Here is a 19,202-nt window from a genome sequence, read left to right as displayed (position 1 = left end):
AACGTGAAATGGTTCTAACACAAAATACATATCACATTTTTTAGTGTACATCGCTACTTGGCATGGCTCATTGTCAGCATTTGGTTTAAGCTGCATTGCTTACTATGTGACCTGACTGCACAATAATGGACAATTATCTAGAAGACATACTTAAATTGTGACGATGTATATCATACAGTGCATAAATACATCAGAAAAAGGGTATGTTGAGACTATAATTCTTACTCAAGTTTATGAGAGTGTTGAGTGCCCTGTGTAACAACAAAATCATACATTCTCGTCATGAGCACAGTGAGAACATAATTGAGATGTATATGTTAGTCTGAACACGCAGCACCAGAACTGATGTATAGTGCTGACTCTGTTACTTGAGTTTTTTGTATTCACTATGTAGGTCTATTACTATGTACGCTCCACATGTGAACGTAAACATCGTTGGTTGCCCATGGCATATGGTATCTATAAACAAATTCTTGATCTCTTAAACCTCTGTATTTCTACCACTTTGTGTTTTTTCAATCAAGACCGCTTCTCACACAGTTCTAGAAACTGTCGTTGTTACTGACCACTTTCTATACTTGGTACTGCGAAAGACACAGGAGAAAACAATAAACACAAAATCCAAAATATAGCAATGGGTCTTTGAAATTTAGCCAAGAAGTGGCAGGCGCATGGCGCTATTCATTGGTGGGGTAAGGGAAGAGGCATCACAGACAAAATACAACTGAGATGCTGATGGCGCCGCATGGTGCCCGAGGGAAGGGAATAGCTGAGTAATCCTCAGTCAGGTCTTGAACGGCTGCTGGTCAACAGCTCATTGCCAGTGCATTCATTGTTTTCCAGTAAATAGATTTTTCGTTACATATTCAGTCTGTCAGACCGTGTTCCGTAAATGGGCATTCTTTTCTCGGTCTGACAGGCTTGGTGTTCCTAAAAGTGTCAAGTGTTTGCCAGTCTCTCCAACCGTGTGTTCCCAAAAGTGTCACATATTTTTCGGTCTGTGTGACTGGTGTTCCCTTATTCCAACACTTTTGTTTTCTTTCTCGGAACATTTCATCAATTTGACTAGAAGTTTTGCTTCTACGCTACAGTTAATATTTTTGTATTCATAACAGAACAAAAAATTGTAGCAACTCCCATTTTAAGTTTTAATTTTAATTATTCCATTATTCACACATAATCCAATTTACTATGCAAACTTGTTACAGCAATAGAAATATCTCCATCAAAATTCGTTATAATACATTTTTCCTATTTACTTACAGTTTTACAATAGACAGTCCGAAATACTTTTCAAATCAGTAGAAAAAAATTGTAGCCCACGCAATCTCTCAAGATCACTTTGAGGAATCCGACTCGGAAGTGGATTCAGATGAGTCATACACTCCAAATGAGGACCTAGCTATCCTAGGACCTCATAATGAAACAGGTAATGACAATGACTCTCCCAATGATGATGATCGTGGTGATGAAACTATTCGAGAAATATTTGAAGTAGAAAATACCCCATTGCATGAAGAAATTGGAGAACAATAACAGCCTGACACAACTTCTAGAGGAAGAAGACTTATGACTCCACAGCTGACTATTGATGTTTCTAGCCCCTCTATGCGTTCAGACCATGACAATCAAGATGAGGGTTGTGTTCCAGTATTTTACTACAGAAGAAATAAATGTTTCACATGGTCATAAGTTCCTGTACCTTCTAGGATGCGAACAGCAGCGTCCAACATAATAAAAGTACGGCTATCCAAAATACAAGGTACTGCCCTCACTGGAAGGAAAAAAAAAAAAGACAGTGTCAGGAGAAGTTAAGCGCCTTTTCTTTACCGATGATATGATTGAGACGATTGTAATTCACATCAATGAAAAGTTGGCGAAAATGCGTTCTGCTATTGAACTAAAGGAAAATATAGCATACAAAGACACTAATGTGCGTGAAGTGAACGCTGTGATTGGACTCACAGCACATTCAGATCTGGGAGGGAGCCTATGACCTCGGTGTTTCCCACATCTGTCTTGGGGAGGCCAATTTTTCGATTAATTATAACAGCGATTACGAGTATTGCTTAGAGCATTTCATTTCAATGAATTGGGCATGAGGAAACAGAGAGAGAAAAATGCTCCAGCTGCTGCTATTAAGGACACATTTAACAAATTTATTTGGAACTGTCAGTAAATTTATAGCCCTGGAGCGATTTGACAGTTGATGAAACTTTGGTGAGTTTAAGAGGACGGGCTAAATTCATCATACACATGCCCAAAAAACCAACAACATATGGCATCCAAGTCATGGACCTGGCAGATGCACATAATACGTATAATCGTCTTGGGGTTGAAGCTCTTTTTTCCGTGTTTGCTCTAACAATGCGTATGTTTTTGGATAGGGTCCGCTGTTAGCACAACACAATTTTGTTTTTTTAACCCAAACATGTTTCACTGCAGTTGCAGCATCTTCAGTTGGCTTTTATTTATCATCTGTCAAAGATAAAGAATGTTCTTTATTGTTTGTATACATGTAAATACGATTTAAAAACTAATAGTTACATGTGTACAAACAGTAAAGAACATTCTTCATCTTTAACAGATGAGAAATATAAGCCCACTGAAGATGCTGCAACAGCAGTGAAACATGTTTGGGTTAAAGAACAAAATTATGTTTTGCTAAAGGCAGACCGTATCCAAAAACATACATAATGCATATAGTTAGATGATGGAGCCACACTTTCAGTTGTAAAAAAAATATTTAGCAATCCCACTCACTCTGTAATCCGTCTATCTAAAGGGCTGTACGTCACAAACAGAAATACCAGTTGCGACAATTGGTTTTGTTCTTTAGAACTTGCTTAGGAGTTACTAGCTCACAATTTGACATTGGTTGGGTTAGTAAAACGGAACGAACCGCAGATACCAGTCGCATTTCAAGCAACAAGCGCTAGTGAAATTGGATCTAGCACTTATGACTTGACAAAAGACATGACCCTGCTTCCTTATGTCCACAAAAAATAAGGAAGTCCTACTTGTATCGACAATGCATCATTCCAGTTACACTGACCTTGCAAATGGTAAACCTGAAAACCTATTTTTATAACACCACAAAAAATGGAGTAGACACACTAGATATGAAGTGCAGTGTTTATTCTGCTTATCGTAAAACAAGAACGTGACTGTTGGCAATTTTTTACCATGGCTGGATCACTTTCAAATATTCTTTATGGTCTTTTTGAAAAAACAAAAACCATATCACTTTTTGATTTCCTGAAAAAGTTCTGTATTGGGTCTAATATTTCGTGAAATCGCGACTGACAACATCCAACCTGCCTCAAGAGTTGGGAAATATTTTTTCACCTGTAGAAGAAGAGGCAGCAAAATAAAAACAAATCGTTAGCAAACGTAATACATTTTTATTGCGAGTTGATGACACTCCATGTCCAACGGACAAGCTTGAAAAAAGAAAACCTTGTCAAGTTTGTCCATATCAAAAAAAGAGGAAAACTGCATACAAGTGTATTTGTTGCTAAGAGCCAACGCGCTTGGAGTGTTCACGAAAATTGTGCAAAACTTCTGTCATGAAAAATAAACCTTAAATTTTGTTGTTGCATTACTTTTGGGTATTCAGTTTCTTTACATGTAATTGGCATAATGTAAAAACAAAAAAATTGTGAACGAGTAAAATTTAAACAACCAAATACTGCAGATTGAAGTTCTTTCTAGTAATAATTTTGTATTTGTTAGTATTACGTTTATATATACCTTAAAGACTGATAAAAACGATCTCGAGTAGCGGAAAAGTAAAAACTGGGGAGAAAAATTTAGTTTATTAGTCCTAGCGGTTTAGGAGACCAATATTCCATCTAATTGCCGAATAACAGATGTTCCGGTTAGAGAGTTATCTGAATGTGTGAGCATACCTTAAGTTAAAATACTTTTTATATTTTGATGGGATTGTATAAAGTAACCTCACCGGTAATTCAGTTTTATCATTTGCATCTTCGGTGGTCTATCGATTGTAAGTTACAATCGATTGCAAGTTGTCTTTGGCCAATATTGTGTACAAACATATTGTACATCTTGAATTCCTTTGCCATAGTGATACAGTGATTTGTTTATTGTGGTTGACGTTAGTGGTAATTCAGAAGTTACTTGTACCCGAAAGATTTTTAGTTCAAGATGAGTGCCATTGCGAATATTGCTATTCAGAGTACAGCTGGTGCTGTTCCTGTGAGAAATGAAAAAGGTAATTTTATTCTGCTTTCTCCCTGACCTTTTTGCACACTATCATAGCACATATTAAGTACATTGTTGTAAGGGAGGATGATTTGTTGGGATTGGGCTGCAAATTGGTTATGACTATTTGGATTGAGCTATTCTGGCATTCCTCTTTAACGATGTAGAGAAATCTCGGATGTGCCAAATCTGGATCCTCTTGTTTAATAGCGAATTTGTTCGAGTAATATTAGTAAAGTTTTGAATTAATCATTTCTAACACTTTGCTGTTGCGGTTTTTACCAAATGGCAAAATTGCTATTTCTCTCATGTTAGCTGTAATAGATATGTTTTATTGCAACTTATTTCTACGACGATGATTCATGTACAGTTTGTTATACCGTAGTTGCATTTGTGCCAACAGTATGAATCGGGTATTTGGTTAAGTGTAAAATCATCGTCATGTAACAGTTAGTTGCAAATACGAGTGAACATACTGAAATTTAAGAAACCTTAAGTATTGTAATTTATATATTCGTACATCTTACTAAAACAATCCTGTGACTAGCACTAATTGTTATGTTATGCACGTATGTTTTTTGCGGTTAAGAAATACTAGTCCCAGATGTTAAAGAATTACAGATGTTGTGAGCAATAGCAATCACACTTGTGAACTATGCTTTGTTGGTGTAAGTCTCGAATTACTTCAGGATCATTCAGAACATTGTAAGTGAGACTTTGGTTGGAATACAGCATTCTTCACATTGCATGCCACCCATTTGTATGTTAGAATTATGTAAACATTCGAACTTCTGCTGTGATAAATCAACATTGATCATTTTAAGTTTTATTTAGTCTCATTTTGCTTGACATGTCATGGAATGCACCACATATACAGAAGTCTATAAAGGGAGGAGCTCAAAAATATGAGAATGCAGAAGTACGAACTGTTGGGAAATAATGACTGTAACCATAACAATTATAAGTACACACACAGCGTGAGAATGTACTACAGTTGATGCCGTCCAACAATAGGTAAATACTGAGTACAGTGTTGGCCATAGAAGTCATTGTGGCATTCACCAGGAATGATTTGGGAAAACTCAAATCTGGGTGTTTGGTCCAGTTGAACAAACCTGAACAGATACATGAACTTTTTCTTCTAATTTTTGCTTCAGTTCAGTGACTTGTGATTAATGAAGAAACAATCAAACTGTCCCTAAGTATACTGGCAGGGAATAAGAAAATAGTTCGCGAAGAGCAGAAACTTCAAGTTCAGTTTGCAAACTTGGTGTGTGCTACTAACAACACTTGTGGGAACTCATTGAAACAATCTTGCAGTATGCTCTCTACATTTCTGAACAGTGTCTGTGGATATCCTCATGATGTAGTGATCATTTCTCTGTGCTTTGAGTGTATGCTGCTGCTCCTTTCGAACAAGCCATATTGAAATCTCTGATTTCATAAAGGACATTTGACTTACAGTTTGGGAAATATAACTTAAATTTCCATATGGAAATTCCTTAAATTCAGAAAGGCAATTACTTGGATGGTTTCTTTGAAAAATAGCTGACCATTTTCTTGCCCCATCTTAGCCTTTTGTTATGTATCTAATTATTGTCGTTGATGGAGAGTTAATGTATAATCTCTCTTCCTCTTCTCTTGATAAATGTAGCATTCTCTGCATCATGAATCATTCCATCATTATCACTGAGTTGAATGTTAATTTAAATGGGTGGAAAATTGAATGTGCTGTTTTATGCATTTAAGAGTGGAACTATAGAACCAAGAGTTGTTACTCTCCAAACATGATTCACTGTATTATTCAGTTCCTGGCTTGAGTTAGTAAAAGTATGTTTTTATACTCCAAGAGCAGAGATGATGAGAATGACGCTTTCTAAATAATTAGTATATCAATATCACCACCCGGGTGGAAACTCAAGAATTTTTCACATGCAATGTATGCTGGGAAAGTCTACATTCACACAGCTTCAGAGTTATCTCATGCAACCAAATGCAACATATTAATGTGTAACTGTTAAAGCAGTGGCCCTAATATGGATGCCTGTAGATTACCCCATGTTACAGCACCATAGGCTGGTGCTACCTCGTTTTGTGTTATGTGATAATCTGATTGCCTTGTGCTTACTGCTGTTCAGGTAAGACTGATATCTGTTTAATGCTTCCTCTATATTTCCATAATTTAGCAATGTGCTATACTCTAAGCAATCAAAAACCTTGTTTGACTCCGTACAAGATACTGAATAACCACATTTTTAAAATCAGTATCTTGCACTATCCTTTGGATCAAAAAATATATTGTGTGATCAGCTGTTAATCCATTTGTAAAGCTGAACTACAAATCTGTCTATAAGTTGTGCTAAGAGATATTGTTCACTGTCTTTTCTAAAATTTTTGAAAATTCAGGAAATGATATAGTCCTGTGGTTATCATTATTTTTATCCCCTTTCTTGTACAGAGGGCACACTGCTGAATATTTGTTTGGTAAAACATGTAGCTAAAAATTTATGTTAAACAAATAATTAAGTGTAGTGCCAATGTAGGGGCTACAAATCATCATTCTTCGAGTCAATATCTGATCATAACAATATGAATCCTTGGGATGTAGAGGAATGTTTAGTACAAGTCATCAGCTTTGACCAGTGACATAGGAAACATGCTGCAAATGCCACAAACAATGTGGTAAATGTAACCTGAGGTTATTGGTTATTTTTTTTAAATGTGCTAAGCTACAGATCAGTCTTCTCACCTCAACCAGGTCTTTTAGTATCACTTCCATTGGCTTCATGAACTCACATACTAACTTGTCACCTTCCAAACTAACCTAGACCTCAGGCAAAGCTACAGATCAGTGTGTCACCACAACCGTTTTCTGCATGTCACAGACTTAATTATTGGCCCAATTTGCTTTATAGTACTTTTCAGTAACCCATGTCCTATTGTTTTTATGAATATGTGTTCTATAAGAAATCTTACGCTATTTTTGATGTGCCAAAAGTTTTGATTAATTTACCAAGAAATTATCATTGAAGCTGTTGCAAACCTCAATGATGCTAGTAACTTCTGTAGTTTCCCATTTCACTGAAGTGATGACTAAAACTTCATTTGCTTCCTCAACACTGTCCTCATTATATATTTCTTTGATTATATCTGAATAAATTGCTTATGTGCTACCACTTCCCTCTTGGAATGGACTATCAGTATTGAAATCCTCACAGATTACTAAAGCAGTATTTTTTCTTGTTCATAGGAATTAACATAGGTTCAAGTTTACACAGAAAGATGCTCAAGTATCATTTGCATTCATATGTGATATTTCAAATGCAAATACACTTCTCAGGTTTGACAATGGATCATATTGTGCAAATCACGCAATATTTCATTGATACAACTGTCTGACATCTTCAGGTACTGGTAGTTGCTGTAGTCACTGCTGCAACATGCAACTGATGATAGTTGTGTGTTAATGTCAAAATTTATCACGCCAGGAGGCACGTGTGTGCGGGAAGGCACTCACAGTTGGATGAAAGTGGCACTCATAGTGCTCCCTACCATGAGCTGAAGAGGTCATCCGTGTGTACAGTGGGCAGTTACTATGCTGCTGTACATTTCTGTGGTTAACTGCTAAATTAAGTCTCTGCATTGTGCTGTGTCAGGTCATGAATTGGAAGATCGTGTATCGCCTGTTTTAATTTAATGGCAGTTGTTGTTGGATTCCAGATGGCACATTGCTGAAAACCTGCGTCCCTGTTTATAAGATTGTTCATTGTATGGATATGTATGGCTTCCTTAAAGCAAAAGTCCCAGAATGATGATTTTTGTGTGGTAGCGTCAAAATTTATCAGCCCAGGAGGCACGTGTGAATGGGAAGGCACTCACAGTTGTTCATGAAATGCAATGCCCAGTATTCAGCCAATGTTTCACTACTGATGGTTTATCAGTTTGGCCCAGGTGTATATGACAATGGTATTCAATACAGCATTCGTGTACATTTGAACATGTCTGCCCAATATAAGATTTTCCACATTGGCATGGGGTCTTACACACGCCATGTTTCCTAAGGCCAAGATCATTTTTGACCGAATGCGACAAATTCCTCAGTTTGCTGATGGGCGAAAAACACCCTTGGTGTTGTGTCTCCGGTGGATTCTTTCTGTTGCTGAAAACATTCCACCAGGATACAGCTAGAACACCATTGCACTGGATGCCTCCCCATCGTCATTCACATCCCTGCATTGAACTTGCTTAAAACAGAATTCATTGCATATCCGTTTATCGGAATAGCCATTCAGTTGGAACAGTTTTGTTAGGTGTTGTAGCTGACCAGACAACTGTTGGTATCTTGAGACCATATATGCTCTGTGTACCAGAGAGTGTAAGACACTATTGTATTGTGCAGGGTGATGACAGCTTGTGGCCTGCAAATATAACTGTGTGTCAGTTGGTTTGCAATAGATACTGTATAGTGTTGACTTTTCTTCTAACCATAACATCCAGGAATGGTAAGGCACCCCCCTTTTCCACATCCATAGTGAACTGAATATCTGGATGGAGTGAGTTCAAATGCTGGAGGATCATGGGTAATGCCTCTGTTCTGTGGGGCTACACCACAAATGTATCATCTACATGCTGCTAGAAGCAGGCAATTTGGAGACTTGCTGACTGCAGTGCTTTTTCCTCAGAGTTGTTGTGGTCTTCAGTCCTGAGACTGGTTTGATGCAGCTCTCCATGCTAATCTATCCTGTGCAAGCTCCTTCATCTCCCAGTACCTACTGCAACCTACATCCTTCTGAATCTGTTTAGTGTATTCATCTCTTGGTCTCCCTCTACGATTTTTACCCTCCACGCTGCCCTCCAATGCTAAATTTGTGATCCCTTTATGCCTCAGGACATGTCCTACCAACCGATCCCTTCTTCTAGTCAAGTTGTGCCACAAACTTCTCTTCTCCCCAATCCTATTCAACACCACCTCATTAGTTACGTGATCTACTCACCTAATCTTCAACATTCGTCTGTAGCACCACATTTCGAGAGCTTCTATTCTCTTCCTGTCCAAACTATTTATTGTCCATGTTTCACTTCCATACATGGCTACACTCCATACAAATACTTTCAGAAATGACTTCCTGACACTTAAATCTATACTCGATGTGGGTCGACAGAAGCGTCCGATCCAACGCGTCGGCTTTGACCCGTGACGTAAGGGTGTTGTCGTGTGTGACGTCATGACGGCGCGGAGTTTGGTTTGAGTGTGGCTGTCTCCAGTTCCGTTTTATCTTATTTTATTTACTTTTCTGATCTGTTCGTTCTATCTCGTGAGATTATTTTTTTTATTTAAAAACACTTATTACTTATTTAAATTATGTTTCCTCGAATTTCAGTTTTAGTTTATTATATTTATCTTTCTGATCTGTTCGTTCTATCCCGTGAGATTTTTTTTTAAAAGACAAAAAACGCTAATCAGCTACTGAAGCATCTTTATCTTCTATGGGTTGCAGGGGTTACGACCCCTGGGGAGGTGGGTGGGTATTCATGCATGGCTGTCTTCACTTACACGTTGTAGCTACGCTAGGCGTCTAAATTTGTTTATATTTAGTTTGCCCCCCACCCAAAACACCCCATTTCCCGCGCTTGTCCCGTTAATGTCATTAGGCTTCTTGTGGAAAGTGTGTGTGTTTGTTTTCGTTTCTGCCGTATTCGTGACGTCATGGGTCAAAGCAGACGGGTGGGATCGGACGCTTCCGTATTTCCCTCGATGTTAACAAATTTTTCTTCTTCAGAAATGCTTTCCTTGCCATTGCCAGTCTACATTTTATATCCTCTCTACTTTGACCATCATCAGTTACTTTGCTCCCCAAATAGCAAAACTCCTTTACTACTTTAAGCGTCTCATTTCTTAATCTAATTCCCGCAGCATCACCCGACTTAATTCGACTACATTCCACTATTCTCGTTTTACTTTTGTTGATGTTCATCTTATATCCTCCTTTCAAGACACTGTCCATTCCGTTCAACTGCTCTCCAAGTCCTTTGCTGTCTCTGACAGAATTACAATGTCATCGGCGAACCTCAAAGTTTTTATTTCTTCTCCATGGATTTTAATACCTACTCCAAATTTTTCTTTTGTTTACTTTACTGCTTGCTCAATATACAGATTGAATAACATCAGAGAGAGGCTACAGCCCTGTCTCACTCCCTTCCCAACCACTGCTTCCCTTTCATGCCCCTCGACTCTTATAACTGCCATCTGGTTTCTGTACAAATTGTAAATAACCTTTTGCTCCCTGTATTTTATCCCTGCCACCTTTAGAATTCCAGTCAACATTGTCAAAAGCTTTCTCTAAGTCTACAAATGCTAGAAACGTAGGTTTGCCTTTCCTTAATCTTTCTTCTAAGATAAGTCGTAAGGTCAGTATTGCCTCACGTGTTCCAACATTAGGATGTAAGAAAACACTTAATGCCATACAGTAATAATGATTTTGAGTTTATGTAGGCAAAGTTCTAGATCCTTCTGAAATTGAAAGAAGACATTGGAGATATTTTTGCCACCAGTACAAGCCATGTTTCTAAGATATGTATCTCAATGTTTTTGACCTTGCATGCTGCTCTTCAGTTAAAGACGTTATTATGACCTCTTTATTTATTATAAACTGATGTTCGTGAAGGTTTGGACCCTTTCACTCTTTGACAAAATCTTTCGTTTATTACTTATTGTAAGATTTTTTCTAAAAGAACTAAATAACACACTGTGTCCTTGTATCTTAGTTTTCTTTGCTTTTGTAATTTTCAGGAATAAGACAATATATTGTCTGCTTTAAAATGAATCTATGATTTCTATTACAAGGGACATTCTGAGAGTAAATTTGTCTTTTTTTCACTTGGAAACTTTACTGCTGAAAACCGATACAGTATGACATCATTAATTATATACCTATTTTATGACATAGTCACCAACAACATGAGACATTTGTTGTAGAATGGAATCAGTTTCCAGAAACCACTCAGATAAAACTTGGAGGCCTGCAGTGCACCAAATTGTCGCACAGACTACTACACCTCAGCATTTGTTTGGAAGTGACATCCTGAGAGTACGGCTTTCACAGCAGAGAGTAGGTGAAAGTCTTATGGGGCAAGATCAGCACTGCAGGGGGCCTGAGCACAGCCAGTACACAGTGTGGATGCCACATCTGACACCATTATGCAGCTCTCTGCTAACACTGTATCTCATACTCTAGCAATGATGTTTTCGAGTGTGGATGTGGAAGGATGCCCACTTCATCCTCTATCCTCCACACACTACCTTCCTTCTCTGAACATGCAACACCAGCAGTCAACTATTTGACAAGACACGGCCTCTTCACCATATGCACTTTCCATCATTGAACCAGCAATAGGTGTGGATTCATATGACATTTGTTTGTGTCACGTATGTACCATCTTCTCTTTAAAAAAATGACAAAACTTACTTTCAGAATGTCCCTCATGTATTGCGAATATTATTTTGTGTGTTAATGGCAATGGAAACCTTCTTATAGGTGAAGTGTCAATGCAAAAGGTGAAAGTTCACCGTTATGTATCTGGGAAACGGCCAGATTATGCACCTATGTCAAGCAGTGAAGAGGAATCAGATGATGATGATTTTATTGAACAAAAAAGGCGACAGCCTTTCCGTACATATCCAAATGCCGAAACAGTGGAGAGTGATGTTCCAGAAGAAGCAGAAGCAGAAATTGATGACCCAAGACTTCGAAGACTTCAGACTATTATGGCTGAGGAGGAAGCATCCAATGAAGAAGGAAGACTTGAAAGACACAGGTAATCATCATCTTTTCTAAGTTTAATGTGCAACTAGACAACAGAATGCATTATATAGTAAAAAAGTTCCACTCAGCTGTGCATATTATTGGTCAACATGAGGCTCCAAGCCCTTCCAGTATTGCTTGCCTTTCTGGGTTGCAAGTCTAACATCTTACTGTTCTATTTTTCCCCTTAGGGACCCAGTCATTAGTTACTGGTTACAGGCCAGGCAGTCTTGGTGTTCCTGAGCTGCAAGTTTGTCAGTGCTGTCTGGCCTTCTATTACTGAAAACACATGGCATGCTTCAACAACCACTGTGGGGTTCAACAGTGGAATTTTGTGTATTTCAGTGTTGGGGGATTTTTGGCTGTACTCTCTGGATCACAAGGATCATAAAAACCTCTGTTAAATATAAAAAGAAGCTAACAACCTCAAGGTGTGCTACATGCTAGTCGGGTGGATGACTGTTACTCTGGAGGAGGAGGGGACAGACACTAGTGGATAATCTCTGGGGTACCAACTGCCCACACCCCAGTTGCATAAGGCTTACCCAAGCAAGGAGTGTGCATGGGTGGATGCAACCAACCCTCCCCCCCCCCCCCTTCCCCCCAGCACCCCTTGAGGGGAACAAAATGATTCTTATTGCTCTAACTCAAACTTGTGATGAAAAGAGTGAACTCTTAGGGAGTACCAACACTCAGCTAAAAAAGAGCACTTGGGTAAACAGTCATCTTGAGAAAACATGCCGTAATAATTGTAATAAAGAAAGTAATAGGGCACAAGTTTTTCAACATTCATATTTAGTACTTAAGAGAGGATCCTTTGAAAAGATCTCCCACTTTTACATTCACAAAGGTATTTAAAAGGATTCAAATTACTGCAAAACAACACTCTGCTGGTTGGAACATCTAGATCACAAGTGTCTAAGCTTTCAGAGTCCAAAAATTTAATAGGTCACTGTATAGTGACTGAAATGTATAATAGCCTTAATTTCAGTGAGGTAATAGTGACATGGCCCAATATAATGGGAATAATCCCCAAACAATTAGAGGAAGAATGGGCAAACGTTGGCATCTCAGAGGTGAACAGCATTATGGGGGGGGGGGGGAGGTCACTACAAAGAACTTCGGCATGCATTTTAACATTTAACTTCCCCCTACTGCCAAATCATATCATTGCTCAGTTCACCTGCCTCAAAGTTAGCCCTACATACCAAAGTGTACGAGATGTTTTAAAGTTTTAAATACCAGAAGTTTAGACATACAATTCTTGGATGTAATGTTAAAGCTATGTATGGTAGATGTGGATCAAAGGCACATGGAGCAAATTAATCATGTGCATCTCCACCAAGATGTATAACTTGTTTGGGGATCATCCCATGTGGAGCAGGGATTGTCGTATTTATGCCAAGGAAAGAAAAATTGTAAACAGCAGCTAACAAGGAGAATGCCTTTTGGTGAGGCTAAAAAAGCATTCAAGGTCATGCAACCTTCGTCATTCACTGCATCCTTTCCAGAAGCTCTTAAGAAACCAGCCTCCCAGAGAAATTCCTTGCCAAAAATTCAGCCATCAGCGTGTACTTGCAGCTGCATCTGCAAAGGAACTATTTCCTTTGAATGTTCAAATGCTATGATGCCAGTGAGTACTGTAAACAAAAATATTCATTACCAAACATCTAAAAAGTGAGCTTTCTTGCCCATACAAACATGCCCACCTCCAAATAAAGTATAAAGTTAAAACAAGAACTGACCAAAGCCAAAGAAAATAGGATTAAAACCATTAGTTCACTAAGCTCTGTCAACAGTGATGACATGCGCAATGCTCCTCCCAATGGAGGTATATAATAGCTGGACTTCCCTTACATCTCCTGCAAATCACCACAGCAGAGAAAGGGGTAAAAGGAAAGGCTTACTGAAAGATGTCACCCTTAATTTAATCAAACATGAATGGATTCGGAAAACCTATGGAAGAGCTCAATCATGTAGTACAGAAAATCCACTAGGCCTGTGTCTATAGCAGATTCCTACCTCATGATAAAGAGGCTCCTTGTAGATCTAATAAGACAACTTCCCAAGTCTTTCTCTCTTGTTGGTTCCTCTCCTCACCCCTTGGTACAAACACAGGACTAGACTTTTGGGCTGACTGTAGCTAGAGTGCCTTTCGTTACTGTGGTATTTGGAGGAGGTGGGTGATTGGCCCATCGCCTCAACCACTTTTTACCCCCAAGAAAGAACTCGAGTCCCGGTACTCATTTGATAGCAGGTTGAGTGGAACTAGGGCCATCCTGAAGGGACTGGAGTGAAGAAAACTCCCTGCTCCTACCTGCTATCATATCCGAGACCCCATAGGCTGGTGTTTAGTGCTGTACCCACTAGACCACAACATACACTTTAAGTTCCAACTAGAGCAATACAACTGGATGGTGAAGTCACATGTGCAACACTTATTCCTCGTTACTTACTTTCAGCACAGCCCATCTTTGGGTGACCAACAGTTCCCTCACTTGCCTTCATGCAGGTGAGCGATTGCCTAGTGCATGGAAACAGATGTGGGCCCCTGCCCTGTGGCTAAAGAAATATAATGGCTAGCTTCATCACAATTCTACCTTGCGGATTGTATCTGGTATGCAGTGGAACGCATCTTGAATTTGAATTCCTTTTTAGGCATGGTATTTTCAGTATATCCTGCATCCCTGAGAATCACTTAGTATTATTACAGCAACTGAATGTGATTGTGTGTAACCAATACTAAAGTTGTTATTGAATGGAGAATGTTATTGAAGGCCACTAATTGAGCTTTGCAACGGTACTATTTACATAAATAATTAGTGTTCTGGCATATCGACACGTGCTGGCACGAAGATGAAGAACATAAAGCATAGAAAGCTGTGAGGCGACGTCAGCCAATAGCCCACTGATTAGGACCGCACCACAACAGGAGCGGCTTCTACAAGAAGAGAATATAAGTGGCGCTCCTGCCAGCATCAGCTGCACAGTACTGGAATTGCTTGAGCGGTACAGTAAAATAATCTGCAATATAGTGAATCCATTTTAATGATGCTCTGTCAGTTTCTAATGCTTTTCAGCCCCTCTCGCCCAGATCTTGAATTGTAGAACTTGCTGGTCTGCTTTATTACCTGATAAATGAAGGGTGTCCCACTTTTTGTGATACCTGTGCAAACTGTTTTGATATGCAAACCTCCATTTTCCGCCTGTATACTATGTTGATAATCTGGTCTTCCAATTTGAGGAAGGGTTTGTAAAAATAATTTAAGCTCTAGACAGTGTGATACATGCTGCATACACCAACTGGAAAGAGCAAGCGAGTATAATTTTTTTTAATGAATGATGGTGTTTTTGTGTGTCTCTTTCTTGAGCAAACATTATCATCAGTCATCAGAAAGAATTTTCACTCTTCATAGGAGTGTGTGCTGATTGGAAACTGTATACCAGACTGGAGCTTGAACCTGAGACATTTGTCTTTCGCAAGCAAGTGCTCTACTGACTGAGCCATCCAAGCATCACTTATGCTCCACCTCCACAGCTTTACTTCTGGTAGTCTCTCATCTCCTGCCTTTCAAAGTTAAGGCAAAAGTCCCAGGTTTGAATCCTGATCTGACACACGGTTTTGATCTGCCGAAAGTTTTATCATCAGTTATGTTCTTGTTGGGTTGGGAACATTGGGACTGGTCCCTGGGACAGTGAAAATATGTTGCAACACCAAATAGTCACAGTGTGTTAGTGGTTGTCAAAATATGCTGTCCGTCTGGAGAATCCATGCTAGACACCTGCTTGACATGATGTACACAGACCAGTGATGTCAGCTTTATACTGTGAATGACATTAAATTTGGTTTCTCTGGGAGTTTTAATTGGTAAAGAAGACTTTAGTGAAACTGTATCCTTTCATGGCTGATATCACCCACTTCTTACATGGCAATTTCAAATAAAACATTTGATTTGGCCACGAGGTCTGATGGTGTTATATTAGTTTGAGGAGCATGCCAAAGAATGGCAGCTGATGTCTTGTAACAATTTACTGTGCATTAGGATGTTAGAAACATCTGGGGCTACATTTTGTGCCATCTTACATGTTATAAATCACCCCTTTTCCTCCTAATCTAAAGGTATTTTATCAATTGTGGAGAGAAACCTTTTACCATCCACCTGCTATCACATATCAAGGACTTGTAGAAGCCATGACACAAAATTTTGCATTTTGTCCCTACCTCGCCACTTGAAGTGGACTAACACAATGTCAGTTAAGCTGTTGTAATTATTTGCCTATGTTTCTACTCTTTAAATGATTGTAAAGTGTATAGTGATGACTACTTCATACTAACAGCTTCCGCTACTAGTCTTAATCCATTTGCATGTGGTTCAAAGGGAAAATATTCCTCTTAATCTCTCTTATCTAATTATATGCTCTCCAAGGGAGGTATACAATTGAGGGGGCAGAACTGTTGCATATTTACACACCAGTTCTCTAAATTTACTCAAGAGGGTTTTGTGAGAACAAATCATCCTTCTCCCAAATACCTCATTTACTTTCTTCTGAGTGTGGGGTATCTATGTTACAGTTTTTTTCAGACTTATAGCCTACTGATCTTTTTACAGTAGTTGTGGTGTCAGCTGAATAAGCACTCCAGACAGTGGAGAAGTACACAGTAGATCACACTGGTGTTGTGTGTACTGTTTCCTTGAGACATGTAACATACGTTCCCAGAATTCCACAAAAAATACTGTAGTAAATGATACATTACTGTTGACAATACCACCATCAGTGAACAATTAGTGTGTGCTGTTGATCCCATGTGATAACACATTGATGTATATTGAGAAGCAGTCCTATTATGCTTCTTGAGATAGTTTTGATGAACATATTAGAAGTAGGAACTTCCAACACTGATGCATATTTATATGTCACATATGGTTTTGTTGAGGCGTAGTTGTCGTCATAGTGTAAGCACTTTGAAGGTGAAACCTTTGAGCGTTTGGCTTGATTTTGTTCTCCCTGGGGTACACACATAGTGCTACTAATGCCTCGTGTAATTTTCCGTGTGCTGTCTCAGAGCACTTCTTCCTGGTGGTGATTCCTTGTATTTTTCCACAGAGGGGACATTCCTTACCACTTGACAATGGTCAGATCACTTTGCATATTCACTTTTGTAGAGTCCAAAACAGCTGTAGAGTAGAACAAATTTATGTTCCTCCAATCTATTTTTCAGAAGTACGATTCAATATGAAATATTTTTGCGAAGCTGAATGTCCAAGTAAAATCGAAATTGGTAGTCAACTTTTGCAGGCTATGCTAGGCACTTCAACTCCTTTAATTAGTTTCATACATGCTTGCCTTTAAAATTCCTGTTTGTATTCTACCATAACTTGTGCAATGTACAGCATTCTCTTAGTATGAGATGTCTTTTAAATGTGTAAAGTAAAAATGTAAATAAATGTTCAGTTGTATATTGCTATTTATATGTGGTTTCTGGAATTTCACTCAAGGTATAAGTCATATTTCCAACCTAAAGTTTTCTGTCCGTGGGACACTCAGTGAAAATATGTGGAGTCAAATTCCACTCTCTAATGAGCCACCCCACAGTTTCTGTGCTTGAACTAATAATAAACCTACCCAGTTTCTGTTTGCACAATAGACTGGCCACACTCCTACAACTGTTTACGGGAAAAACTTACACATATATATGTAAAGGATTCTACTTACTTTATTGAAACATACTAAACTTCCAAATTATATCTTAGAGGCATGATATTCAAATGTTATAATGTTGTTTTTATTTATCATGGTTGTGGTGAATGAGATGACATCACTGCAAGAAGATATCTTCACAAAGAACTTTGCTAGTCCTTTCATGAATTGAATTGCCACATGTCAACTTACTTTGCAGTGGACCAATAAGTTCTACAAATTAACTGATAAGTGTAGCTATGGGGAACATACTCATTGGAATTGTAGCAAATTTTTATGTATAAAACCTAAGAGAAATTGGCCTTGAGGTGAACAAACTCACTTGTTGTGTTCTTTTTGATTTCATCATTGGTATGTGGTCTCATTGAGAAAAGGAACACTCTACATGTTCTGAATGGTACTGATCTGAACATATGGTTCACAATGGAAGATGGTCCAATTTAATGTTTTGAAGAGTCCATGCCCAGTAGAAATGTCTGAACATTAGAGCTCAAAAGCCACTCACACAGATACCTGATCAACAGTTCAGATCATCGTCTAAAGCAGTAAAGATGAATAAATAGTTCAATGGTGGAAGCCTTTATTTTGAGGGATAAGCGAACCATTTAAATTTACATTAAGCTCGCATTATTCGTCCACGAGACTCAGAGGGCCATAGACACGGGTTCCCAGGTAGATGCCATGTTTCTTGACTTACGCAAGGCATTTGATACAGTTCCCCACAGTCATTTGATGAACAAAGTAAGAGCATATGGACTATGAGACCAATTGTGTGATTGGATTGAAGAGTTCGTACATAATCTTTAATGATTTTGTCAACTAGATTTAAACCTTAATCTTTCTTCCTTCCATCTCTGAAACTTTCTTTGTAATGTTTTCCACGTACACTTACTATATTGTGTGAAATATTTCAGACATATTCATGCCCCTGAAGTACTTCAGGGTGGTGAATCAGATGAAGACGATGGAAAACCACATCGAGATGAAGGGAGTGAAGAAGAGGAGGAGGAAGAACTTAGTGATTCAGAGATAGAAAAAAGACGACAACAGCTTCGAGAAAAATTATTGAGCCGCAAAGAAGAAGTTGTAAGTTTTAATTCCTGAGCATACTTTTGGATATCCTACAAAGATTCTTGATGAAATTCAGTAGAAACTATTTAGCAACATTAAATCTGCATTACACTTTTTGAAGTGTGATAAGTTTACATGAATATTGTAATGTCTGAAGCTTACGGTCATCACTATTTATGTCATTGTTACAGTATACCATTTACAATTTCATCAGTGTTCTAGTTTTCTGGTAGGAAGGTAGAAGTAGTATAAAGTGGAATGTTTGTAAAAAAAATTTTTAAAAATTCAACATATGTTTGTTATTCTGGTATGTCTCCCAGTTTGGTAGCCTTTTTCTTCAGCAAAATGGCACTGGTTTTACATTTGTATCTTGTATTTTGATAAAGATAGATTGTTTCAGAC

At 38.4% G+C, this 19,202-nt stretch overlaps 1 protein-coding gene across 1 annotated transcript in view; it reads left to right on the top strand.

The window, feature by feature from the left end:
- The first annotated feature begins 4,026 nt into the window (after positions 1 to 4,026).
- Positions 4,027 to 19,202, top strand: part of LOC124721428 (microfibrillar-associated protein 1) — a 72,253-nt gene continuing 57,077 nt past the window's right edge. Inside the window, exons 1-3 of the mRNA XM_047246402.1 lie at positions 4,027 to 4,237; positions 11,763 to 12,042; positions 18,644 to 18,815. Of these exons, the coding sequence (XP_047102358.1) occupies positions 4,171 to 4,237; positions 11,763 to 12,042; positions 18,644 to 18,815 (519 nt within the window). The 5' untranslated portion in view covers positions 4,027 to 4,170. The remainder of the gene's footprint in view (positions 4,238 to 11,762; positions 12,043 to 18,643; positions 18,816 to 19,202) is intronic.

Source organism: Schistocerca piceifrons, chromosome X (assembly GCF_021461385.2).
Source record: "Schistocerca piceifrons isolate TAMUIC-IGC-003096 chromosome X, iqSchPice1.1, whole genome shotgun sequence".
Classification (NCBI taxonomy): domain Eukaryota; kingdom Metazoa; phylum Arthropoda; class Insecta; order Orthoptera; family Acrididae; genus Schistocerca; species Schistocerca piceifrons.
This window is presented reverse-complemented; position numbering and strand designations above follow the sequence as displayed.